This window comes from Protopterus annectens, chromosome 9.part0, assembly GCF_019279795.1.
Source record: "Protopterus annectens isolate FY-2018-M chromosome 9.part0, PAN1.0, whole genome shotgun sequence".
NCBI lineage: Eukaryota > Metazoa > Chordata > Ceratodontiformes > Protopteridae > Protopterus > Protopterus annectens.
Genome location: NC_056743.1, coordinates 1,410,917,130 through 1,410,943,878, shown reverse-complemented (window position 1 = coordinate 1,410,943,878; position 26,749 = coordinate 1,410,917,130). Strand labels below are relative to the sequence as shown.

The window sequence follows — 26,749 nt, the reverse complement described above, 5'->3', positions numbered from 1 at the left end:
CTTTATGGGAAGCAGTTAAATCTATAAATATACAAGGTTATACCTCCAACAAAAAAGCAAATACACCAAAAAACTTTTGAAGATAGTAAAGGAAAGTAGATGTATATCCAAAAAATAAAAAGGAGGAGGCTGGAGGGAGGGTAACCAGGACTTCAACAGTGAATACACTCGAACATGGTAAGTGTACACAACTGTACTATGTTCTTCATGTTTCATTGTTGCAGTCATCACTTTTAGGTAGATTACCAAAGCTAAGGCTGGGAGGAGGAACATAAATAGAATTAGAACCAGCTAAAAGGCCCTGCAAGACTGCAGTGGAAAAACCAGCTCTGGATTTAGAAAAAATTGACAGATGGTAATGCTTGGTGAAAGTATGTACAGAACTCCAAGTAGCAGCTTCTAGGATGTCCCTGGTAGGGATGCCTCTGAGAAAGGCTGTAGAGGTATATGCAGCCCTGGTAGAGTGGGGTCTGATCCCCTGTGGGACAGGTTTTCCATGGTGTTTGTAGCAAAAAATAATGCAGTGGCCTATCCATTTGGAAATGGTTTGCTTTGAATTGGCCTTCCCCTCTGCCCCTGCATTAAATGCCACCAGCAGTTGATCAGATTTCCTTTGAGGTTTAGTTCTGTCCAAGTAGAATCTTAAGTTGTCTGTGCACGTCTAAGGAGTGCAAAATCCGTTCCCCTTTATTCTGTAGGTTAGGAAAGAAGGTTGGCAAATGTATGGACTGATTAAGGGCCACACTGGATACCACCTTGGGCATGAAGGAGGGATTGGTCCTGAGGGACACCCTGTCCGCATGAAAGATGATGAAAGGCTCCACTTCCATGAGGGCCTGTAATTCAGAAACCCTTCTTGCTGAAGTGATTGCTAAAAGGAAAGCTGTTTTCCAAGAAAGGAATTTTAAGTCCGCAGTGGCAGCTTGCTCGAAAGGAGGAAGGGTGAGCTTTTCCAATACAAAGTTGAGGTCCCAGGCTGGAGTTGGAGCTCTCCTGGGTGGTCGTAGATTTTTGGCCCCCCTGAGGAACTGCTTAAGCAGTGAATGAGAGAAGAGGGTGGTTCTGTGTTATAATGAGCTGAGATGACTGAGGCATGAATTTTGATGGAGGAGAAAGACAGGCCCTTATGAAGCATCTCAGTTAAGTATTGTAAGAACTGAGGTAAATTGGGCACTGTTGTGCTCATCCCTTGAGAATGATTCCAGGCACAGAATCTTTTCCATTTTTCGGCGTAAGACTTTTTGGTACTAGGTCTCCTTGCCTCTAAAATGATATCCATCACTGGTGTACTGAGGGATGGTAAAGGAGAAATTATTTAATTAACCAGGCTGCTAAATTCAGTGTTTGAAGTTGAGGATGCAGAATTTGGTTCTCCTGCTGAGACAATAGAGTAGGAGTCTGGGGCAGGTGCCATGGGGCCCACAGTGACACACTGCGCAAGAGGGGGGTACCAGTGTTGGCATGGCCAGTCTGGTGCAATCAAAATCATCCTTGGTTTGTCTTGTTTGATCTTTAGTAGTACTTTGGAGAGCAGAGGCAGAGGAGGAAAGACATAAACTGATAGGTTTTTCCAGCTGAAGGACAGAGCATCCACTTTCCAAGCTCGTGTGGGTCCATGAGGTTTCTGCTTAGTCTGCCAGTGTATTTAGTTTTCCTGGCAGGAATTGAGCTTGTAATTGTACCTGATAACTCAGGGCTTTGTTCCACAACGCCATGGCTAATCTGCAGGGGGGGGGGGTAAGAATGTGTACCCCCCTGCTTGTTTATGTACCACATAACAGTGGTGTTGTCCATCTTTGTCATTAATTGTCCTGGAAGAATGTGGTCCTTGAATGCAGCTAACATTTCTTTTTGATTGATATGCAGGTGCATTTGACTTGGGTTCCATTTGCCTGAATGCACTTCCCTGCCAGGTGTGCCCCCCCCCCATGCATAGTCTGATGCATCTGTTAATGTTTGGGCGGCATGAGGTAGAGTGAATGGTTGTCCCCTGTTTTTGGTGGCAGGCCTCCGCCCACCAAAGGAACTCTAGGCGTAGGCAAGGTATGATAGGAATCATTCCCTCTAGATCCTGTGAATGTTGACACCATAGACCTTTGAGATACCATTGCAGTTTCCTCATATGTAGCCTTGCATATGGAATTAGAAGAATGCAGGAGGCCATGAACCCCAAGGCTTGCAGTATTTGCCTTGCAGATAACTGAGTTTTTGTGGCCACTTGTTTGAAGTAGGTTGTCAAATGAATCTGTTTCTCTGGTGTGAGGAAAGTTGTATTCAAGCTTGCTCCCAGGAATATAATTTGTTGACAGGGTACCAGTCATGATTTATTTTCGTTTATGGTGTACCCGGACAAGTCAGTACCATTTAACAAAGGCCAGACGATTCAAAAGTATGTCCTGGCTTTCTGCCTGAATTAGAAAATCGCCCAGATATGGGTATATTTGAATATTTCTTTGCCTGCAGAATGCACTGACTGGAGCTAGGCACTTTGTGAATACCCTGGACACAGTAGATAAGCCAAAGGACAGTGCATGTAGCCTGCTTTGAAGCGAAGGTATTTTCTGCAAGACTCCCTGACATGGATGTGCAGGTACACTTCTTTTAAGTCTAGTGTTGCCAACCATGCATCTTTACTTAGCATAGGAAGCAGCTGGTGAAGAGTCAGCATCTTGAATTTTGGAATCACCAGAAATGTATTTACAGTAGAAAGGTCCAGGATAGGATGCCATGTATTGCCTTTTCTGGGTACCAGGAAAAGTCTCGAATAGAACCCTTATCCTCTTCTGGTACCAACTGAATAGCCTCCGTGCTTGAGAGAGAGTACTTGATTTTGGGCCTCTGCCCACTGATTTCGTGGTAGATCTGGTCACCCTCTTGGTGTTGGTAAGGTGTGGAAGTGAAATCTGTATCCTTGGAACACTATACTTAAAACCCATTTGTCTTGGGTAATGAGTTCCCAGTTTTTGGCCTGCAGACCAATCTTTCCGCCTAAAGGAGCATTCAGTTGGGAAGTGTTTGGAAGTTTTAAAAGCAAGTAATTGAGACTGTTTTCCATAGGGGGAATCTTACTACTCCCTGATTTGGGTGCGGAAACCCCCGACTGCTTAGTCTTTTGTGTCCCCTGGGACTGAAACCTGGGGTTTCTGCTATGTCTCGGTTTGGCTTGAGAAGACCTTGAAGAGGCTGGAAAGGACCAAGTCTTAGAGGGCCAGTGCCTACTAAAGTTAGGAGGCTAAACTTGTAAGAAATCTTTAACAGTTTGCATAGATTTAGCTTTATCTTCCATCTTTTTCAGAACTTCCTCAGCCTTGTTGCCAAACACGTGGTCCTGATTTAAGGGAGCATCCAACAATTTAGCTTTAACATGATCAGGTAAAGACTGCTCCTTAAGCCAAGCATGCCTTCTGATCACAGAACCAGTAACAGCAGCCCTGCAAGAGGCTGCTAAAGAATCAAATCCACACTGCAAAGTATGTTTTCCAACCTGCTCAGCAGAATGCATTAAATCCTGTAATTCTTTATTTTCCGCACAGTCAGGAATCAACATCATTTTCTGTTTAAGCAATCCAGTAACATGTTGTTGGTACTTTAACATATGAAACTGGCAATTTAAAGCCCTAATAGCCAAAGTTGCAGAAGTGTAAACCTTCTTACCCCATCTATCCAGTGCCCTGGAGTCTCTATCAGAAGGGGTAGGATTTTTAGCAGTAGAAGCCTTAATGCCCTTGGGTCCCTGTGAAATAGTCTCTGGATCCGCAATAGGATTTTTAAAAAGAAACTTGTGTGAATCAGGAACCCTGTAATATCTGTCAGGTTTTCTGGGAGCAGGAAGCAAGGAATCAGGGGCCAAACTAGATTCCGAAAAAGCATCATCAACAATGTCTAGTACTGGAGAAATAGCTAAAGGCCTATGCTGAGGCAGGAGTAAGAAATCCCTAAGCCTCTTTTTGAATCGGAAAAATCCTGGCTTTCCCAGTGGAAATGCTCCCTTAGAGTATGTAAGGTTTCACCAAAAGAAAAATCCTCTGGAGGGGAAACAGAGGAGATAGAGTCCTCTGCATCAGAATCCTCATAAGTAGATAAGGGCAAATCCAGATCATCAGAAGAATCAGAAAAATCAGAATCCTGGTCAGAAGATTCATAAACAACTTCAATCCTAGGTCTCTTAGAAGGGGGAGGCTGGCTTCCCCTGATTAGAGTTATAAGATCTTCATCCATTCTTATTTGTTTTTTAGGCATAGAGGCCTGAGCATGCAGCCTGGGCGTCATTTTTTTCGGCATGGTTCGAGATTTAGGCCTAAAAGAAGAAGGAGGCATTGGTTTAATATGCAAGTCTTTAGGCCTGAATACACCTTCAGAAGCCGGTGCCTGCAGAGCGGCTCCGGACCCATCCAAGGTAGAGACATCCACAGCTTCCATGGTTGAAGCATCTTGCGGCATACCGGACTCCGAATGGGTTTCAATAGAGGCCTGCGAATCAGAAATAGTGGGTATTAGGGCTGCGAAAGCACCTCACTGAGTACCGGTGAACTGGTGACTGGCTTAGGAGAAGCGTCGTCGGCAGTTTTGGACCTCGGCGGCCTGTCTCTGTCTTTATCCTTGCGTTTTTTCAGAATTCCTGTAGTCGGATGGCTAACCGACGACATTTCTGGATAATTAAACCGAGAACCGAAATATTTTGAGGTGAAAATATACCGACGACAGATAGTGCATTGATTAATAAAGCTCAAAACTGACAGCACGGTACGTTGTGGTCAGGGCCTAGGCAAGGAATACAGTATGAATGAAAATCTTTATGAGGTATTTGCTTTCCACAAGTAATGCAATTATTAACTTTTACTGACATCGGTAAGGAGCAAGAAAAAATTTCCCCAATGGGGTACTTAGCTTTAGTTGAAGACTTCGGTTCTGAATCTCGAAAACGAAAATTGCAGGAGTCGGATGAATGGCACTTGCGAACTGCTTCTGGCACCGCATGTTCGGTCGACTACCGGGATTCTGAAATTCAGGTTCTCTTAATTTTTTCATTGCTGGCATGCAGCCAGTGCATTTATTGTCTAGTAACTAAAATTTTATCCAGAAAGACAAATTCACTGTCTCTCGTTTCTGAGTATCTGTTTTCACAATGGGAGAGTGAAATTAAGCTGCTACTCGGTGTGCAACTATCTTGGAAGTCCCCATAGTTATTGTGTTTTGATTTTTTTTTTTTCTTAAAGATAGGGTCTTACTACAGATGCATTTCTCTATGGAGGCGAAAGAAGCTTTAGGAAGAGAATAAGGATCCTAGTAAAATTGACTAAATCCATTGCACACATACAATGGTTCTGTGGAAGATTGTCACAGGACTAGGTAAAGCCTTCATGGAGAGTACAGTAGAGATCAGCTCTGACCTGTACGAAGACACAGGTAAGGGGGCAACACCCCATAGTTAAGGTTACTGTTATGGTGACCATGCTTCAAATCTGTTTGTATGTTTAGTATTCATACATAGTTCTTTACCCATTACAAGTTTCCTTGCAGACCATTCATTTTGGTATTGTGAGCATGTGTCTTAAGATGTTTTTTTTCACAGGTTGTTTCTCCTTTCTTTCACTGAACAATTTTCATTTCCTCGTGTCTCCTTTTTTGGTTCAAGGATGTTGATGATCCATTGTTAGATATGAAGACCCCTGCCTTGTTTGTTATTGGTCAGAATGCAGTACAGTGCAATGTGGAGTCAATGGAAGATTTCCGTGAGAAAATCCGAGCAGATAACAGCATGGTGGTTGTAGGAGGAGCTGATGATAACCTTCGGTATAGTACATTCACTTTCATTTTCTTGTTATGAAACATTTGGGGTAATTTACCAGGAAGACTAGTTGTAAAGAGTTTATTGTAAATGTGGATATGAATTTTAGTTAACATTCATTATTGCAAATTTTCATTGTAAGAGAATGACGTAACTTATCTGCTGTGATAACAAATACCAAAATCTTTGGTTCTAATAATATTTCATGCATGGCTAACTAGAGATTGTTTGCACCAGTTGTAGTCATTCAGGTGAAATATGTAGATGTATTGAGCAAATCTATCATAATAAGCAATTCTTTGATAGGTCTGCAGTCAGATTCATCCTCTTATCAATTCACATTTCATTTTTCTTGGAAACTCCCATACTTAGAAGTGTATATATCATTGTGTCATACTAGAAGATAGGCTTTCTCCGTGAACCCATCAGTCTTCCTTCAAGTTCTTTTCCAACACCTGCATTTCTGATAATTTATGTCATGAGAGAGTTTCCCTCCTTGAAGTCTAAAGCAGTAAAATTTAAGTAATTGTGTGGCAGCCAGATGACAAACTAAGAATTAGTAGAATGCTGTATGAACTTCAGCATTACCTTAAGTACTCTGATTCATTTCTGCCATCTGCAGTCAAAAAAGACAACAAATCCTGAGTTACCACACTACAAGGATGGCAGTGATTGAAACTTCTTGTGTAGGAATTGGCAGGAGGGTCCTAAGAGTAACCTCTATTATCTCTGCCAGAGCAGTGTCAGGAGGAAAGTAAAACAGATCATAGGCATCATTCATATCCTCTTGCAGATAATTCTGCTTCTGAAATAGCTCCTGTGATCCCCACATGCTGCAAGCTCATTTTTGACAAGTGAGCTCATTCTCATTCTTGCCTTTCACGTCTGAAGACTCTTCAGGACCTGGGAGTGCTTTGGGGAAGAGTTGTACATCCCATTTCCCAGGCAACACCCATCCCTTGTTTGATTGGTGAAGTAATTGCTTACACTGTGCACTTGCAGGTCATTGGTCATATTTTGGTCATAAAACCCTTCTCTCTAGGTCCTTCTTAGCAGCCCAGTTGAATTCTGTGGGGCAGGTGATAGAGGTCTTCAGTGGTTCTTCCTTCCCATTACACAATGCAGCAGAGGGAACAGCTTGATCAGGGATCGAGGAATCGCAATGCGTCATCAAGCCTGACCTCTACTCTCTAGATTTGCAGAGTACTTTAAGGTGGCATTCATTACTGCTTGCTCTGACACTTCTCTGTTTGGGCAGACAGTTAAGGACAAGCGGAGCAATGTGAGCAGGAGGACACAATGACATACAGCTGTTGGATTCAGGTTCTCAGCTGTGCAGTAGTCTTTGCAAATAAACCAAAAGGGATCCAAGAGCCTTTTTTTTTAAATCTCAACAGCCCAAGTACCAGCAGCATTTTGATAGAAGACCCTTGTGGTAGGGGGAACACCTGTGCTTACCCATCTCTGGAAAGGCAGAGGTAGTCCGCATTATTAAGGGATGTTCTTCGTTTGATCACTAATGCAGTAGCCGTAACTATATATTGGTTGTATCCACGCAGAATGCAACAGCCAGCCAGGCAGCTTCCAAAACTTTCAGGCTTCCTTCCATGTGCCCAAATCATTAGTCAGCTGAAACTGAGTTCAATAAAAGTAAAAGTCAAGTTTGGTTGCCAAACCCTTCAGAACTTTCCTGTTGCTGAAGATGACTGTCTTCCCTGGACTTTCAAAGATCAGTGGTTGGCTAACATTGTTTCATTTGGGGATAAAGCTTTCATCTTACTTTTTATGACAGAAAACATTATTTTCCTGTAAAATTTGTTAGTTCTAGCTAGGAGAAAGTATTCTTGATGACTGTCACCTGATTGTTTTGTACACTTTTAAAAAGGAGTTTTACCTTTTTACTTTTGTTTTGTTTTAAAAAAGCTATTAAAACTAACTTTAAACAGTTGTAATATTTTACTTTTCGATGTTGGGATAGTTATTTTAACTGCTTTTTATTGTATTTTAATGAGGAAAATGTTACTTTTTACTACTTAACATTTTATCGACCAGTGCTGCAAGGCTTCCCAGGATTTGGTCACCTTCTTTGTCTTAACCATAGAAAAACCTACCAGTTCCTCAGTTTTACTTTCTTCCATTCACACTCAAAAAAAAAAAAAGGATTATTAAACGGCCTTTGCCACCTCAGTAGGCTGGTAAAATGCCTCATATACAGAGGTGGGGTGACTTTGTTGTGAAATTGGTTTCTTGGACCATTTATCTTTTTCCTTGGGTTCCGCTGATGTAGTCCCTGCAGTTACCATGGAATGGGGGTTAGACATGTCCTCGGCAGCTGCTGATTTAAATTTATTTCTGTCAAAAAAAGAAGAAAAAAACTTAAAACATATATCTTCTCCTGTCAAATTTACTCTGGACAAGAGCAATTTGTTGGGAGTATTTCAGGGTTTACTGCAGGCTTTTGACCCTTCCTGTTTGGCTATGTGTGGCGAAAGAAAATGGAAATGTCCTTCTATTCTCATGTTGCAGTATTCTTACTGTGGGATCCTGTGCCTCAGATGACCCGAACCTCGGCTCCTATACAAAAGCTTAAGCCTGGTTGCTGCTAGTGCGTGGGACGTCACACATAGGGCCATAAACCCAGGGGCCTTAAATGTGACATCTGCACAAACAGACCTCAGAACATTTCTGCCACAGTTGAATGTTGGCTCGAACGCTTTGCACCTCTTCTTTAAGACGTATAAAGCTAAGTACCCCGTTGGGGAATTCTTTCTAATTTTTTTGCTTGAGCTTGGTTTCTTAGTCGGTTCTTAGCCGATGTCCGCTAAGAAAGGAAAATGCGAATGCAGACGTCAAATCCCACATAAAGACTCTCATGACCATTGTGTATTCTGTTTAGGCCGGCAACACAATCATACCTCCTGCGCTATCTGCCAGTCTTTTGTCCCCAAAATGCTCAGAAGCCATCTGGCTGCTCTCAATTTGTATTTATCGAATCAGAGATTAAAAAAGCTAGCATTAAGAATGGATCCGGAGTAAGCCACCTAGGTGGAAATGCCAAGAAAAAAGGCCAAAGTTTCAAGGCCTACCACCTCTGCCCTTCCATCGTTGGACAGCCCACCAACCGCCATTATAGGGGTTGAGGGACATCGCTAGAGCTGGTGACTTTGGCGTCACCCTTCCAGGAAGCCACTTCAGAAGTACTGGCTGGCACATCCACTGAGGATATTCCGATGTCGGTTACTACCGAAGTCAAGGGGGAACCAGGCTCCATTGGACGACTCTCTTTGACCCAGGACTCCAGTCCTTCCACCTTAGGGCACACCCCTGAAGCTAGGCCCACAGCTTCTCCTAAAGCATCTCCGTTAAAAAAAAGAGACAAAAGACAAAACATTTGTCTGCTTCCTCAAAGGCACAACCAGACTGGCAATCCTTCACTCAGTCCTTGATGCAGGCCTTCATGGCCCTCTGGCCTTCCCACTATACCTGTACTTAGTCCAAGACCTGCCACAGCTACTTCTGTCATTCCTTCCTTTACTCAGGAAGAAGAAGCTTTATCCTCTTCCTGTGATGAGTCTGCATCCCAAATAGTCTCCCCCTTGGAATACTGCTCCCCTGATGAGGATTCCATAGAGGGAGACTCCCCTCCAGAGGGCATTACATTTGGAGAGACTATAACAAAAATGAGGGAATATTTTAAATGGAATATTACCCTGATGACAGAAACTCAAAAAAGGTATTTTGAGCTGCTGCAGGTTGAATCATCCTCTCCATTGGCCATCCCACCTGGTGATTCCTGCATACTTAGATGCATTTGCATCAGTGTCTAAAAACCCTGACTCTCAACCACCTACTCCCAAGAGACCTGATAATTTCTGCAAGGTCCATGATGACCTCAGATTTCTACTGAAGGCCCCCTTGGCAGATCCCACAGTGATAGCTGTAGCACCAGACAAGCATTCTAGACTTATTCTTTCCTCGTCACTTTTACCTTCGGACAAGGATAGCAAGGTAATGGACAGGCTGGGCAAGAAGATATACACTTCTTCCACCCTATCTTTTAGGGCTATTAATTACCAAACCCATATGTTAAAATATGCTCTGGATTTGGTATCCCAGGCTACAACCCTACTGACCTCCTTGCCTGATTCTCCTAATAAGACAGATATAGCATCTAAACTGTCCCTGACATCTCAAGTTGCTAGGCACTCGATTAGATGCAGTTATGATGCAGTAGAGACCTCTGCTAGATCTGCTGCATCTGCATCTGTGCTTCGCAGATACTCATGGCTTAGGCTCCAGCTACTGTCTGAAGACTTTAAATCCAAAATTCTGGATGCCCAACTAGACCATAACCTTCTGTTTGGGAAACAGTCTACAGAACTGTTTAAGAACCTACAGGAGAAGAGCAAGGAACTCCAGGATATCAAACACCTGCTTGTCTCCCCAATGCCAAAATATTAGAGGAATTACCCTGCAAAAACTACCTATGTCTGGAGAGCCCCCACTACCACTCTTTCAACTTCCAGACATAGGAAAGGGACAAGGAGCTAATCCTCTTCCAGGACAGGCCCTTCTCAGCCCACCCACAGACAGCTCTTTCAGGACAGAAATAATAACTACAATGTGTGACTGCTTAGATCACCTCCACCTCTTATCCCACCTCTCTCACTGTCTGCCCCAGCTTCACCTCATCCCTCATGTTATCCAGGATCGTGTTACACAGGGAACCATAGAACCGGTTCCACCAAGTCAAGAAGGAAAAGGTTTCTACTCCAGGTTGTTCCTGGTACCAAAAAAAGACAGACCTTGGAGGCCAATCCTGGATTTATCCTTCTTAAATCTCTTTCTGAAAGTCCTCACCTTCAGAATGCTATCACTCCAAAACCAGCTTCCACTATTGCCACCCAAGGCTTTCATGACCACTTTGGACTTGAAGGAGGCTTACCTCCATATTCCCATACATCCAAACCACAGGACGTACCTATGTTTTAATGGACCCTGTCCATGCTTTCAATTTACTGCCTTGCCCTTTGGTTTATGCACAGCACCAAGTGCTTAGCTCCTGCCATAGCCTACTGCAGAACCACGGTCATTCAGATTTACCCCTATTGGACGACATTCTCATTTTTGCAGAAGGGGAAGACATCCCCAAAAAACATCTGTTGTTCTCCATGTCTCTGCTCCAGGGGGTTGGGATTCATACTCAACATCACCAAGTCATCCCTCTCCCCAGCAGAGGATAAAACTTTCCTGGGATGCAGGATACGGACAGACCTGATGAAGGCTTTTCTTCCTCAGGACAAGGTAATTTCTCTGATCAACCACTTCCAGGACCTCCTGCATGTCAACCACTTGTCAGCCAGGCATTTCATGTGCCTACTGGGCCTTATGGTAGCCACAGTACCTATGCTGCCACTAGCCAGGATGCACATGAGAAAGTTACAGTGGTATCTAAAGAATGTGTGGTCCCAACACAGCCACCCTCTAGACATCCATATACCCTTCCAGCCTTGCTTAAAAACAGAATTGAAGTGGTGGATTCAACAGATACAACTGAACCCAGGACTCCCCCTCCAACCCACCACACCAACTCAACACATGCACACAGATGCTTCAGATCTGGGCTGGGGAAATACAATGAATGGACTCGAAGTGCAAGCCACCCCGCCTGAAAAAACACATCAACATAAGGGAGATAATTGCATTTCAGCTAGCCCTGCAGGCCTTTCTCCCTCTCTTGCAACCAGGCCCTTTAAAAATCTTCATGGACAACACCACTGTTATGTGGTACATCAACAAACAAGGGAGGACCAGGTCTTGCCTACTCTGCAGGCTAGCAGTGCAAGTTTGTAAATGAGCCTCTCGGAACAGCATATCTCTACAGGCAGTCTATATCCCATCCCAGGACAACCACCAAGCAGATGCCCTCAACAGATCTTTCTCTCTGCATCATGAGCGGATGTTGCACAGAGAAGTATTCCTAGACATTGACCACCAATGGGGCACACCACAAATAGATTTATTTGCTTTCCCCCAGAACAGACTATTGAAAACCTTTTGTACCAAGGATCCCTCCCCACTAGGAGAGTGGACACCTTCACCATCTCATGGAAGGGACTGTTTCTGTATGCCATCCCTCCCTTCCCTCTCATTCAGAAAGTCCTCCTGAATATCAGGAGGCACATGACAAAAATCTTGTTGGTGACTCCCGATTGGCCAAGGCAGCATTGGTTCCCCCTTCTTCTATTCCTCGCCAAGGGCAATCACCACAAGTTGCCCCACAAGGTGGATCTGCTTACACAACAGAAAGGAACTCTCATTCATCCACACCTGGAGATGCTTTCCCTAACACTGTGGGTGATACATTTTTAGTCTCCTTTAGACACCGCTACGCTTAGGACATGCTATATATCCTGCAGGAGGCCAGGAAACCCAACACAAGAAGATCCTACATTTCCAAATGAGAAAGGTTCTCCAAATAGTGTCTCCAAAGACATAGGGACCCCTTTCAAGCAGATGTTCTCTAGTCTTAACCTGTGTGTGTGTGAGCTTATAAAATCTGACCTTTCATACTCTTCAGTGAAAGTGCACCTTTCTGCCATCTCTGCCTGCTTACCCTTGGACCCTCCTCTACTCCCCAAGTTGGATGTTAAATTGTATTTAAAAGGGGTCTTACACATTAGACCACCAAGGACACCTATCCCACCTCATTGGGACCTAAACTGTGTCCTAGAAAAGCTTACACTTGCTCCTTTTGAGCCAGCCAGCTCTGCATCCCTGCAGATGTGCACATGGAAACAGTCTTACTGGTAGCCCTCTCCTCTGCCAGAAGAGTCTCAGAGTTACAGGCACTCATGGCATCCCCTCTGTTCACCATCCTCCACAAAGATAGGGTGACCCAGCGCACCAACCCCTCCTTCATGCCCAAAGTGGTCAACGAACTGTCCCTAAGTCAGTCTATCCACTTACCCACCTTCTTTCCATCTCCTAAAAATGACAGTGAGGTAATATTGCCCTCCCTTGATGTCCACAGGCAGCTAAGGTTCTTCTTGGACAAAACTAAGACCATTAGAATGTCTAATCAATTGTTTGTGCTCTTCCATCCCAGGGCCGTTGGCAAGATAGTCTCCAAATAAGCTATCTCCTGCTGGATTAGCAAAACTATCTGCATCTGCTGTTCCTACCATGGAAAACACTTACACCAGTGGGTCAGTGCAGACTCTACAAGAGCAGTAAGAATACTGCAACATGAGACTAGAAGGACATAGAATAGCCTCTTCCAGGGCCTGGACGCAATTACCATCCTTGAGGCAGCGACCTGGTCCTCATTACATACCTTTACCAAGCATTACAACCTGGACCATATCTCCAGATCCAGAGCAGGATTTGCAAGGGCAATCCTGCAAGGTTTTCTGGAATCCGCTACCTCTTCTTCCACCCTTCATCCTTCTTAAGCTGTGGTACTCTCCCACAGTAAAAATCAAAAGATGCTTCAACAAAGTATTAGTTTAAGGGTGTGCACACACAACAAAGTATTAGTTTAAGGGTATGCACACTTATGCAACCAGTGTATTGTACGTGTTTTATTTTTTATATTTTTTCCCCTAACAGATTTGCTTGTTTTTCAATTGAATTGTACAGGCTATAGGACACATTAAAGGTGGGAAAAGTTTTGAAATGATTTATTGTGGTCTCATTTTTTTTATATCACAAAAATCTGGCATTTTAACAGGAGTGTGTAAACTTTTTATATCCACTGTATGTACGTCCGTACGTCACCTTTATGCTGTACACCTTGCACAGGATGCATATGTGTGACTTGCTATGTCTATAAATTCCAAAGGCTTTGGTATACTGGCCGGAAGTTGGGCTACCCTTGGCAGGAGATCCCTTATGTAAAGAATACTGCAACAGTGAAGAGGAGAACTTCTAGTATTATGGTAAGATTTTACATAACTGTACTTTCTCTGATTTTGCAATTTTTGTGTGAGTTACCTTCCTGTGGCTTGTCTTACCCCTCTGTTAAGGTTTATTTGTTGGCTGTTTCATCATGTCTGCCCATGGATCTCCCTCTTTCACTGCATTTTCATGTCATAATGTTTTTGAAAGAGATACTAAATAGATACTTTCATGAAAACGAGTACATCCTCCTTGAGATCTTAATTTTGTGTTACAGAAGCTAATACTTGCTCCATTTGAACCAGCTTATCTGGCTGACTTGAGGTTCTTAATGTGGGAAACAGTTTAGTGATTGCTCTGACAGAGTGTCTGAGTCCACGCTCTTATGGTGGGTCAGCCTTATCTCATTTTCCACAGAGAGAGGATTTCTTTGAGATCTAATCCTTCTTTTATGCCTAATGCGGTATCTGAGTTTAGTTTAAGCCAAACTATCCATCTCCCTGTTCTTCCTTGAACTCAAAACTGATGGAGAAAAGGTACTTCATACCACGGATGTCCACATACAACTCTGGTACTATCTTGTAGAACAAAATCTTTCAGAACTTCTGATTAATTTTTTATTTCTTGTGAAGCTAAGAAAAACAGACAGCCAGTGTTAAACTAAACTGTTTCTAAATGGTCGTCTCAGCTATTATCTTTTGATATTCCCACCACAGCAAAATCTCCAGATACGGTTAAGGAACACTGTCCCAGGGCCTTGGTTTCGTTTGTCTTTTTGGAAAGGTTAGACGCTAGATGTATTTTAGAAGCAACAACTTGGTTGTCTGTACATCCTTTTACAAAGCATTACAAGCTAGATTCCTTATCCAGATCTAGATCGGCATTGCTAGGACCACTCTCCAGGGGTTCCTGGACCATTCCACTTCCATCTTCCAGGAGTTCTAAATTATAGTAATCTACCCATATAGATTAGGCTACTGCAGCAGTGATCAATATGATGAATATAGTACAGTTCTGTAAGTAAACTTACTATAACAGTAGATGTTTGAACGATCACTGCAGCAGTAGCTGTTCTTTCCCTCCATCCCTTTTGTTTTATGGTGTGTTTTTATGCCAAAGTGTGGACATCAATTTTTTGCTGTTCCTAGTAATGTCTTTTCAAGGCTTAACCGCTCTGAAGGTTTGGTTTGGGTGTGTTAAATGTGCCCTGAAGCTTTGGATGCCGGCTGGCTGTTATATCCTTAGCAGGATATAACCCATATAGCTTAGGCTACTGCAGCAGTAATCATCAGAACATCTACGGTTAGGGTAAGTTTACTTATACAGTGTACTTTTGATCTAATCCTGTCTTTCATGTCTTTGAAAACATTAAGATGTTCTTCGTGTTTCACTGTTGCAGTCATCACATTTGGGTTATCTGCTTGCAGTAGCCCTCAGTCGGCCTGGTTATCAAAGTCTTGGGTCCTGCGTTGGTTGCTGTCTCATGTTCCATGATGTCAGGTAGTCAGGGGTATAAAGCATGCAGCCGATGCCATTACCCCAGTCTTTCTTGCCGTGCGGTGCCCGAAGCAGAAGCATTTCGCAAGTGCCGGTCGGCCGACTCCTGAAATTTTCATTTTCGAGTTTCAGATCTGAAGTCTTCAACTAAGCTAAGTACCCTGTTGGGGATCCTTTTTCTTGCTCTAAACCGATGTCAGTAAAAGTTAACAATTGTATTTTTTGTGGAAAGCAAATACCTCATAAAGATTTTCATTTGTACTGCATTCCTTGCTTAAGCCCAGACCATGACGTATCTCGCTGTCGGTTTTGTGCCTTATTCAAACCTCATACTATTTGTCGTCGGTTCATTTACGCATCCAGATATTTTGGTTCTTGATTCAGTTATCCAGAAATGGCTTCGGTAAGCCACCCGACTACCGACATTCCTAAAAAACACAAGGATAAAGACAGAGACAGATCACATAGGTCCAAAGCTGCCGACGACGCTTCTCCTAAGCTAGTTGCCAGTTCGCCGGTACTCAATGAGGTGCTTTTGCAGCCCCTGATACCTGCTACTTCAGATTCGCAGGCCTCTACTGAGACCCATTCGGAGTCCGGTATGCCGTGAGATGCTTCTTCAACTGTGGAACCTGCGGATGTCTCTACCTTGGATGGGTCCGGAGCCGCTGAGCAGGCACCGGCTTCTGAGGGTGTATTCAGGCCTACTGACTTGCATATTAAACCGACGCCATCTTCTTCTTCAAGGCCTAAAACTCGATCTGTGCCTAGAAAACCGACGCCCAGACCGCATGGTCAAGCTCCTATGCCTAAAAAACAAATGATAAGAATGGCTGAAGACCTTATTACTCTAATCAGGGGAAGCCACCCTTCCCCCTCTAAGAAACCTAGGACTGATTTTCCTTCTGATCAGGATTCTGAAATTTCTGTTTTCTCTGATGACTAGGATTTACCCTTATCTACCTTTGAGGATTCTGATGCAGAGGACTCCATTCCCTCTGCTTCCCCTCCACAGGATTTCTCTTTTGGTGAAACCTTGCATACTCTTAGGGAGCATTTCCGCTGGGAAAGCCAGGTTTACTCTGACTCCAAAAAGAGGCTTAGGGAATTCTTACTCCTGCCTCAACACAGGCCTTTAGCTATCCCTCCTGTACTGGACATTGTAGATGATGCCTTCTCGGAATCTAGCCTGGCCCCTGACACTTTACCTCCTGCACCCAGCAAACCTGATAGGTATTACAGGGTACCTGACTCTCACAAGTTCCTCTTTAAAAATCCCACTGTGGATCCAGAGACCATTTCACAGGGACCCAAGGGCATTAAGGCTACTACTGCCAAAAATCTTACCCCCTCTGATAGAGATTTCAGAGCGCTGGATAGATGGGGTAAGAAGGTATACACTTCTGCAACTTTGGACATTAGGGCTTTAAACTGCCAGTTTCATATGTTAAGGTATCAGCAGCATATTACTGGATTGCAGAAAATTATGTTGATTCTCTGCACTGCCTTTTGGCTTATCTACTGCACCCAGGGTATTCACAAAGTGCCTAGTTCCAGTCATTGCATTTTGCAGGCAAAGAAATATTCAAATATACCCATACCTGGATGATTGTCTAATTCAGGCAGAAAGCCAGGACATACTATTAAATCATCTGGCATTTGTAAAGAAATTGCTAACTTCTCTGGGGTACACTATAAATGAAAAGAAATCACATCTTGTACCCTGCCAACAAATTATATTCCTGGGAGCAAGCTTGAGTACAACTTCCCAGATGGCTTACCTCACACCAGAGAAACAAGTTCATTTGACAGCCTACTTCAAACTACTGGCCACAAAGACCCAGCTGTCTGCAAGGAAAATACTGCAAGCCCTGGGGTTCATGGCCTCCTGCATTCTACTAATTCCATATGCAAGACTGCAGATGAGGAAACTACATTGGTATCAACATTCTCAGGGTCTAGAATCAATGATTCCTATCATACCTTGTCTACAGATAGAGTTCCTTTGGTGGGCAGAGGCCTGCCACCAAAACAAGGGACTGCCATTCACTCTACCCTCTGCCGCCCAAACCCTAACAACAGACGCATCAGACTATGCATGGGGGGCTCACTTGGCAGGGCAGTGTATTCAGGGCATATGGAACCCAAGTCAAATGCACCTGCATATCAATCAAAAAGAAATGTTAGCTATACGGAATGCTCTGACATCCTTCAAGGACCACATTTTTCCAGGACAATTTTTGGTAAAGACCGACAGCACCACTGTTATTTGGTACATAAACAAGCAGGGGGGGAACCCACTCATACCCTCTCTGCAGACTAGCAATGGCTGTGTGGAACACAGCCTTGAGCTACCAATTGCACCTACAGGCTCAATTCCTGCCAGGAAAGCTAAATACACTGGCAGATGACCTAAGCAGAAATCTCATGGACCCACACGAGTGGAAACTGGAGCCAAAGATATTCAGCATGTTGAGAAACAAATGGGGGAGCCCAGAGATAGACCTGTTTGCCTCTCCCCAGAACTAGAGTAGTTGAAAAACACTGGAACCACCACGAAGTAAAATCAAACAACTTATTTAATTAATAAAAGAACAAGCGCTTTCACGCACATATAACGTGCGCTTCATCAGGTTACAAGTAAAAGGAATTAGTTTCTATCCTTATATACAGCAAAGGATCACTTAGTAAGGCAATTAAACAATAAAATTAGACAATTAACTATAATGAATTAATTAAACAGGAAGCCATAACCATATAAGGCAGAATTAAAACATTGACACCTAGGTGCCTCTTACTATAGAATGATACAGATTCTGTGAATATGTGCATATAAGCAAAGCATAAAAACAAGACAAAGATAACCATATTTGGATCTTTTTATCATGGTAGAAAATACCCCAATTCCTATATATATATACTATCCTCCTATATTATTTATAAAGTACATTTAAAACAGTGAAAAAACATCCTAGTTCATGATCTAACATCTGAAAAGAGTTAGAAACAAAATAGATATTAATACATATGTATTCTAAGGCCACTGGAAAAATAAAATAAAATAAAATAAAATAAAAATAATAATAATAATAATAAGGAAAAGGAGAGAAGGGGGAAGGAAAGGGAATAAGGATAGAAATGGAAAGGAAAGAGGGAGGGGGGGGGTTGGGGGGAAGGGAAAAGGAAGGAAATAAAGGGATAAAAAGAAAAAAGATGTAAAAGGAAAGGAAACGGAAATACCAAATAAAATACCAAATAAAAATGGAGATAGAGAGAAATGTGGCTAAGAAAAGTTACAAAAGTGCAGGCCTGATACTGACAGCTGTATTTAGTCCAGGTTCTATGTGAGCCCTAAGGGTTAATATCCACTTTAACTCATTAAGCTCAAGAGACCCTACAGAGTCACCTTCCCTCCTATTCGGGTATTGTATTTGTAGTACTCTAAATTTAAAACTATGCGTCTGATGTATTTGACAATGCTTGGCTAAGGCATTACTAACATTGGCTTTTCTTATGTCGTAGACATGGTTATAGACTCGATCTTTGAGTCTACGTGTGGTCATTCCCACATAGTAAGCCTCACAGCTATCACAATTAGCCAAGTAAATAACATTGGCTGTGTCACATGTTGCGTAGAAGTTGGGTTTAAACAACAGACCCAACTCCGTGTGTTCAAAACTCTGTTCAGTTGAAATATGTTTACAAATGCAACATTTCCTACATGGATAGGTTCCCTGTCTAAAGTTTGCTCTGATGTCCAAAGTTTTCACTTGGATATTATCCCTGCACAATAATCTTTTCAGATTATAACAATTGTTGTATCTGAAACTAGGTTTCTTTCCAACTATTTTCAACAATTCATTGTCCATAATAAGTAATTTCCAGTTTCTGGAGATGATATCCTTAATATACTCAATATCATTTGTATATTTGATGTCAAAATGAACTTTGTTGCCAGCTCTAGGCCTATTACCATAGGTTACATGTCTATTTGACATCCCATTCTTGGAAGGTCTTTCATCCTTCAGAATGGTATCCTCCCTACATTCTAGCATCAACTGGGAGGGATATCCCCTATCTAAAAAACATTTAGTCTGAAAATCCAAAAACCACTCCTTTTCACTATCAATATTGCAAAGCTTCTTTATTCTTGACATTTGATTCTTAACCACGTTGGGGAAAGATATATCTGGGATGCATACTTCCATAATGGAGTATGCTATTCCTCCAACATGGTTTCTTATATAAAGACGTAGTAATCTCATTCAAGGTATTCTTATGAATGGTGACATCCAAATAATTAACTTGAGTAAAAGAATACTCATGTGTAAACTCTAAGAAGGTAGTGGTCGAATTCATATAATCCGCAAACTCATTTAGGGATTCAATGCCTCCATTCCAAAAAAGGAGGATGTCATCGACGAAAAGTCTATATAAGATGACATTAGTCTTGAATCTCAAATCACTAAAGATGTACGTCTTCTCCCATATATACACAGCCAGATTAGCATAGGCATTAGCACAGGGGGTGCCCATGGCCACCCCCCATGTTTGCCTATACATCCTTTCTTGAAATAAGAAAACATTATTGTTCAAACTTAGATCTAAAAGGGAACATACAGTCAACTGATCTGTATTGTCTAGATCACTTAATTCAACTAAACATTTTCTGACTGCATCTATCCCAAATTCATTAGGGATGCTAGTGAAACTACCAATTGGACAAATTCTGCACAAGGACTCCCCACAAACAAGCTTGGAAAAACCTATCAGTTTATGCCTTTCCCCCTCTGCCGCTCCTCTCCAAGGTACTACTAAAGATCAAACAGGACAAACCAAGGACAGTACTGATTGCACCAGACTGGCCAAGCCAACACTGGTACCTCCTCTTGCGCAGTGTGTCACTGCTGGCACCATGGCACCTGCCTCAAACCCTGCTCTGCTATCCCAGCAGGAGGGCCAGATTCTGCACCCACAGCTTCAAACCCTGAACCTGGCAGACTGGCTAATTACCTGATCTCTCCATTACCATCCCTCAGTAAGCAAGTGATGGATGTCATTCTGGAGGCAAGGAGGTCTAGTATTACAAAATCCGATGCTGAAAAATGGAAAAGATTCTGTTTCTGGAGCCAAACTCAGGGGATGGGCACAGCAACGCCCAATTTACCTCAGATTCTTCAATACTTAACTGAGATGCATCACAAGAGCCTTTCCTATTCCTCCATCAAAATTCATGCCTCAGCCATTTCAGCTCATTACAATACAGAACCCACCCCTCTTCTCTCATCCACTGCTGAAGCAATTCCTCAGAGGGGCCAAAAACTTAAGACCACTTAGGAGAGCACCTACTCCAGCCTGGGATCTTAACTTTGTATTGGAAAAGCTCACTCTACCTCTCTTTGAGCCAGCTGCAAATGCAGAGTTGAAATTCCTTTCTTGGAAAACAGCCTTCCTTGTAGCCAACACTTCAGCAAGAAGGGTGTCTGAATTACAGGCCCTCATGGCTGTGGAGCCTTTCATCATCTTTCATGTGGACAGGGTGTCCCTCAGGACCAGTTCCTCCTTCATGCCCAAGGTGGTATCCAGTGTGGCCCTTAATCAGTCCATTCATTTGCCAACCTTCTTTTTTAATCCACAGAACAAAGGGGAACGAATACTGCACTAGTTAGACGTGCGCAGACAACTTAGATTTTACTTGGACAGGACTAAACCTCTCAGGAAATGTGAACAGCTGCTGGTTGCATTTGCTGCAGGGGCAGAGGGGAAGGCCATTTCAAATCAAACCATTTCTAAGTGGATAGGCCTTTGCATTCATTTCTGCTGTAAGCACCATGGAAAACCTACCCCACAGGGGATAAGACCACATTCATCCAGGGCTGCATCTACCTCTACAGCCTTTCTCAGAGGTGTCTCTACCAGGGACATCCTAGAAGCTGCTACCTGAAGTTCTGTACATACCTTCACCAAGCATTACCACTTGACAATTTTTTCTAAATCTAGTGCTGGCTTTGCCACTGCAGTCTTGCAGGGCCTTATAGCTGGTCCTAATGCTATCTAATTACCTCCTCCCATCCTTAGCTTTGGGAATCTACCCAAATGTGATGACTGCAACAGTGAGACACGAAGAACATAGTACAGTTGTGTACACTTACCATAAATGTAGATGTTCGAGTGTATTCACTGTTGCAGTCCTGGTTACCCTCCTTCCAAACCCCTGACTTCTATTGACTATACCTCTCTATTCTTGTTTACTATGCTTAAAGCTTTTTGGTGTATTTGCTTTTTTGTTGGAGGTGTAACCGTGTATATAATTGCTTCCCATTATGGAGGCACCTGACATCTGGGGCAAGAAAAACTGATGTAATGGTGTCGGCTGCATGCTTTATACCCCTGACTACCTGACATCATGGAAGATGAGACAGCAACCAACGCAGGACCCAAGACTTTGATAATCAGGCCGACTGAGGGCTACTGCAAGCAGATAACCCAAATGTGATGACTGCGACAGTGGATACACTCGAACATCTACTTTTATGTTAAGTGTACAGAACTGTACTTTTTCTTTATACCATCAATATTCTGTGGACTTAATTTTGACTTTTTGGTGGATGAATTTTTTATCACTGACTGCTTGAATCTTTTAGCTGCATCAGGTTTGCATCTTTTGTGTACTTGATCCTTTGTCTAGTTTATAAATGTATTTTATACAGAATTTCTTTTTATATACGAAAGCTTACACAGTATACTGATTGAGTTGTATTTTGGCTTATCATTCAGAACTATTAATTATACTAGGTATTATAGTTTGTTTGCAATTGAGTTTGTTATATTGATAGTCTTTCTTCAAGGTATCTGTAGTTCCATGCCCCTTAGCTACTGATAAAAATGAAGAACCCTTACCATGCTTATTTGTAGTCCCCTGTCTTTTCATTTATAGGTTCATAGGTTTGAGCTAGGCCTTTTGAAGCTGAGATATGCACCCCAAATCTCTGACAAGTTCTGGTACCCTTGATAAGTTTAATTAGGAGCCTGGAAGTTGAAACATGTGCAGGCTAGACTGTATGTGTCATTAGAGACATAGGTGCCAACCATTAGTGAATTTCCAGTTAATCATACAGTTGTCCATGTTGCACTTGAATTGCGTTAGGGAGGTATTCTGCTTCATATGAATGGGACGCCTGTTCAGAGAAGGAGTAACCTCTGGGGTACATGTCTGTCTCTGCAGCAGGTCCTATATGCAAGAACAGCACCAGATTCTGTTTCTGTGTTGATAATTTAAGGCTGTTAGTTCGGACTTGAAAACATCTATAGTGCTTGGTGTATTTGCAGTTTTGTGGAAAAGCAAAGAGCTGAACCGTTGTACAGGTGATGAGGAGTTAGGGGTAGAGGTCACTAACCACATCCATGACTTGCAGTAAGCTGCTTGATTGGACAGACATTATAGGTAGTATTTGGTGTACATCATCATTATCTGTTGATTTGTTGTAGTTGTTTCCAAAAGTCAAACTTTGATTTCTTACTAGTGCTCATTTTTTATTTATTTTAGGATTAGTAAAGCCAAGAAGAAATCTGAAGGACTGACACAGAGTATGGTGGACAGATGCATTCAGGTAAGAGTTGCCTTTAACTGTTAACACCGTGGTAAATGAAGGAGGGCTGTAGGCTGTCTGAGCTAGTGTGTTTGTCAAGAAGCACATCCACTCATGCATGAATCCTCAATAGAACCAAGACGCTCTCCTCCACAAAAGGAGGCCAATCTGGTGGTCCCTTGCCATAAACTTTACAACAAAAGGAAGAAACTGTTACAGAAAAGAGGAAAATCCCAGGATACAAAAAACTCCCTTACCAGCCTCAGTAAGAAGCTGAGATCCCTCCTAAAATCCTCCAAAGCTAGTTATGAAAATAAAACTGCCAAAGATTCCAAAGACAACCACAAGGCATTCTATAGCTATGTCAAGAATCTAAATGGCAATGCTTAGATCTGCTCTGAGCTGCAACAGAATGACATTAAATATACTGATCCCAAGGATGTTGCCAGTATCCTGGCAGATCGATTCAGTGCAAACTTCACCCCCTAAAGGGCCCATCTCATTACTGAAATATTGTCAAATTCCAGTAATAACGGCCACACAGGTAAAAAAACGCACTCTACAAAGCTAAGTATACAGCATCCATGGGACCAGACAACATCCCAGGCTGTGTACGACATGAACTACAAAATGAACTGGCACTTCACCTAAGTGTCATGTTTAATCATAGCCTCACCTCAGGCTTCATGCCCACTGAGTGGGCGCACAGCTACAGTTATCCCACTCCACAAGGGGGGATTCAATTTGGATCCCGGGAACTACCGCCCCATCAATCTGACGAGCCTGATCTGCAAAGCCATGGAACGTATTATCATGTTACTTATAAACAAAGACATTGGCAACCTTCAAACACTGGACCCCATGCAATTTGGGTTCGTGAAGGGCCGATCTTGTCTCCTGAACCTGAGTGACTTCTTCGAATCAGTCTCCAGAGCCATGGGCAAGGGTAAGGTGGTCCACACAGCCTATCTGGACCTCGCCAAGGCCTTCAACACAATCCCCCACTCTGGAATCATAGATAAACTTACTAAGTTGGGCATTAATCCCTACGTCACTCAATGGGTTGCCAACTGGCTTACTGACAGAACCCACACTGTAAAAGTAGCTGACTCAAAATCCAGCTCCAGACAAGTGGAGTACCTCAGGGTTCAGTCCTGGAGGACCCCTCTTGTTTGGCATCTACTTCTCTGAAGTACAGGCCAACGCTAAGGGACTCTGGCTAACAAAGTTTGCAGATGACTGCAAACTGGGAGCCATTATTGAATCCCCAAATTATGTGGATATTCTCCAAAAGGGCCTTACAGAAACAAATGCTTGGTGCCAGAGCCATGGACTCAAGCTCAATTCCAAGAAATGTATAGTTATCCCCTCTGGGAAAAAACATGTACCCGTGAATTACCACATAGGTGGCAGTACACTAAACGTGGAAAGTGTGATAAGAAACTTAGGGACACAGGTGGACAGTGGTCTCACCTACGATAACCACATCGCCACAATAGTCAGGAAATTCTTCTAGGTGGCATACCTCATCACAAAGGGCTTTTCATCCAGAAAAATGTAGGTCGTTGTCCTACTGTACTCATCCCTCATTAGACGCATTATAGAATACACCACTCCATTTGGTATGTACCTCTCAAGACATCTGCAACAACTGGAAAGGCTGCAGAAATACCTCACTAAAAGAATCACAGGCCTAAAGCAGGTGCCCTATGTTGACCATCTATAAAAAACTCCACCTATACTCTGTCGCATATCGTCTACTCAGAGGCGATCTCTGCTTAACATACAAGGCCATGTCAAACTCACAGCTTTTGGACATGCTACACTTGAAATCCCAATCCCTCATAGACACACGTTCCAGGGATCTAAACCTTGTCATCACAATGTCACAATGAACAAAACATGCTGGAGGGATAGGTTCCTGACCCAGAGACTCCCCAGACTCTGGAATAGACTGACCATACATGTCAAGCAGAGCACCTTTTTGGCCCTCTTCAAAAGGAACCTTGATGATTGGATGGGAGATAGGAAATTCATCCCGGGGATCACTTCAGTCGCCCTGCTAGACAGGGGTCCAGGGAAGTAAATACTGTGGGAAGAAATAGCCAGGGAATTGTTATGGCTAGGCTTGTATAAGCCCTAGGGCCAATAGCCTAGTACCAACCTAGTTCAAGTAGTGATTCAATTTCTTTGCTTCTAATGTGTTTGAAATAGAATAAGGGAATGTAGATAGTGAGTTTCAGAATATGGGATTGAGATGTACTGGTGCTAAAAACTGACGGGAGGTTGCTAAATTCATTGAGGAAGTCAGAAAGAGTGAACTTAGTTGTATTATTCTTTTGGGTGGACGGAGTCCTCCTAACCTGTTTTGACTTCTTTCCAGAACTGTTTAGGGGTTTTATTTATGGAATTTTGTTTTGATTTCATACATTGATTTCTGTGTTGCTGCATAGCTTGCTTTGCTAGATTTCTGAGCTAGGTGAAGTTTTGTCTGGTATCAAGGTGTGTTAGCTTTGACTCAGAGTATTAAAAGTGATTTTCAGTTTGCTGGTTATCTGGTCATTCTGTTTTGATTTGTGTAACGTAGATATTAAGAAAAAAAATGTACTGGAGTGTTTTGAGGGTGTTGGGAATTGATTTTGGTAATAGATTAGCATCAGTGGAATTTAGAATGAATGACCAGTTGAGGGTGTTGAATCTTTTTGTGTTTTTTGAAGTTGGACTGTAATATTGATCGAAAAGGGATTAATTTTGGTGGGATTTTCTGGTAAGGAAAAGGTAGAAGAAAGCTAACTGGACAACAGTCATTAAAGTTTGATGGATGAGTGGTAATGTCAGGGGTTAGGGAAGGATTATCAATTTTGAATCATTAGGTTGGTTTTAAGGTTTGGGCAGATGGGTTGCTGTACTAGTTGTTTTAGACTGAAAATCAGGTGGGAGGTCTGTGATATCATTATGGAGGCAACTAAACTTGTTTAAGTTGAAATTTGCAAGTGATATGAAATTTGTTTGTAGTGGCTGAGATAAAAACTTTCAAAATTTTACGTGACATTTAGTGGTTGCTGTGGAGGATGGATGGTGGGCTACTTCAGAAAGAGTTTTTTTTTTATTTTGGTATATATTTTCATCAGTACCCAGTTGAGAAAGAAGACTGATAGTGGGTTAGCGTGGGTTTAAGTTGCAATTGCAGGTGTGTTTCGAAGAGGAGTGTTCCTCATCCACCCTTAAGTCCTAGCCTTGTATTTAGGTAGTAATTGCATTTTGGGAATAGGTGATGCAAGGAGGGCTGCTGTTTTTGATGCAATGTTCTGTAATAGCTGGAAGGTCAGGGCTGTGTTGTGAAATAAAGGCACTTAAGCTTTACATATTTCTTAGGCATTAAGTGAGAGAGTAGGTCTATGAGTAATTTTAGTTTTCCTCTTAGGAGAAGTGTTAGGATGATGGGAGTAAATTTGTACAAAGTTTTTGGAAGTTTTATTAGGTTCTGAAGAAAAGTAATGAATGCTAGTGGTTAATGTATGAGCACATACTTTTTGGGTGGTTGTTGGCGATCATGTGAGTGGGTAGGAAGAATTACTGGGTGCAGTATGGTGATGGAGGTGTTAAGTGTTGTGAAAGGGGGTGTGAGTATTAGTTGATTGCTGGGGTTGATGGTAGAGAGTGAGGGCAGAGTATGTCATAAAGCTCAGGAGGAGATGTTTTGCTTGTTGTGGTGCAGTAGTAAGGAGAAGTGTGGGATAGTGGCATGCTAACTCATAGGCAACCATACTGGTGGGAAGATAGAGTGAAATTAAATAATGTCTGTAACAAGTAAGTTAGGAAGGTAGTTGTAGGTGTTTGGGAAGTGTGTGCTAAATGTTTCTGAAGATACATGTAAATGTTGGTAGTTTTTTTTGTAGATGTAATAGAGGATTTGTATACAGTGAGCATTAAGAATGAACTGTTAGGAAGAGAAAGCTTAAATAGTATAATAAGA

The 26,749-nt window shown here is 42.5% G+C and overlaps 1 protein-coding gene across 4 annotated transcripts in view; it reads left to right on the top strand.

The window, feature by feature from the left end:
- The window catches only part of KANSL3 (KAT8 regulatory NSL complex subunit 3), a 2,067,031-nt gene that overhangs the window by 1,030,407 nt on the left and 1,009,875 nt on the right, over nucleotides 1-26,749 (top strand). For all 4 annotated transcript variants that reach the window (XM_044084373.1, XM_044084371.1, XM_044084372.1 and 1 more), the window contains exons 11-12: nucleotides 5,636-5,793; nucleotides 22,731-22,794. In XM_044084373.1, the coding sequence (XP_043940308.1) occupies nucleotides 5,636-5,793; nucleotides 22,731-22,794 (222 nt within the window). The remainder of the gene's footprint in view (nucleotides 1-5,635; nucleotides 5,794-22,730; nucleotides 22,795-26,749) is intronic.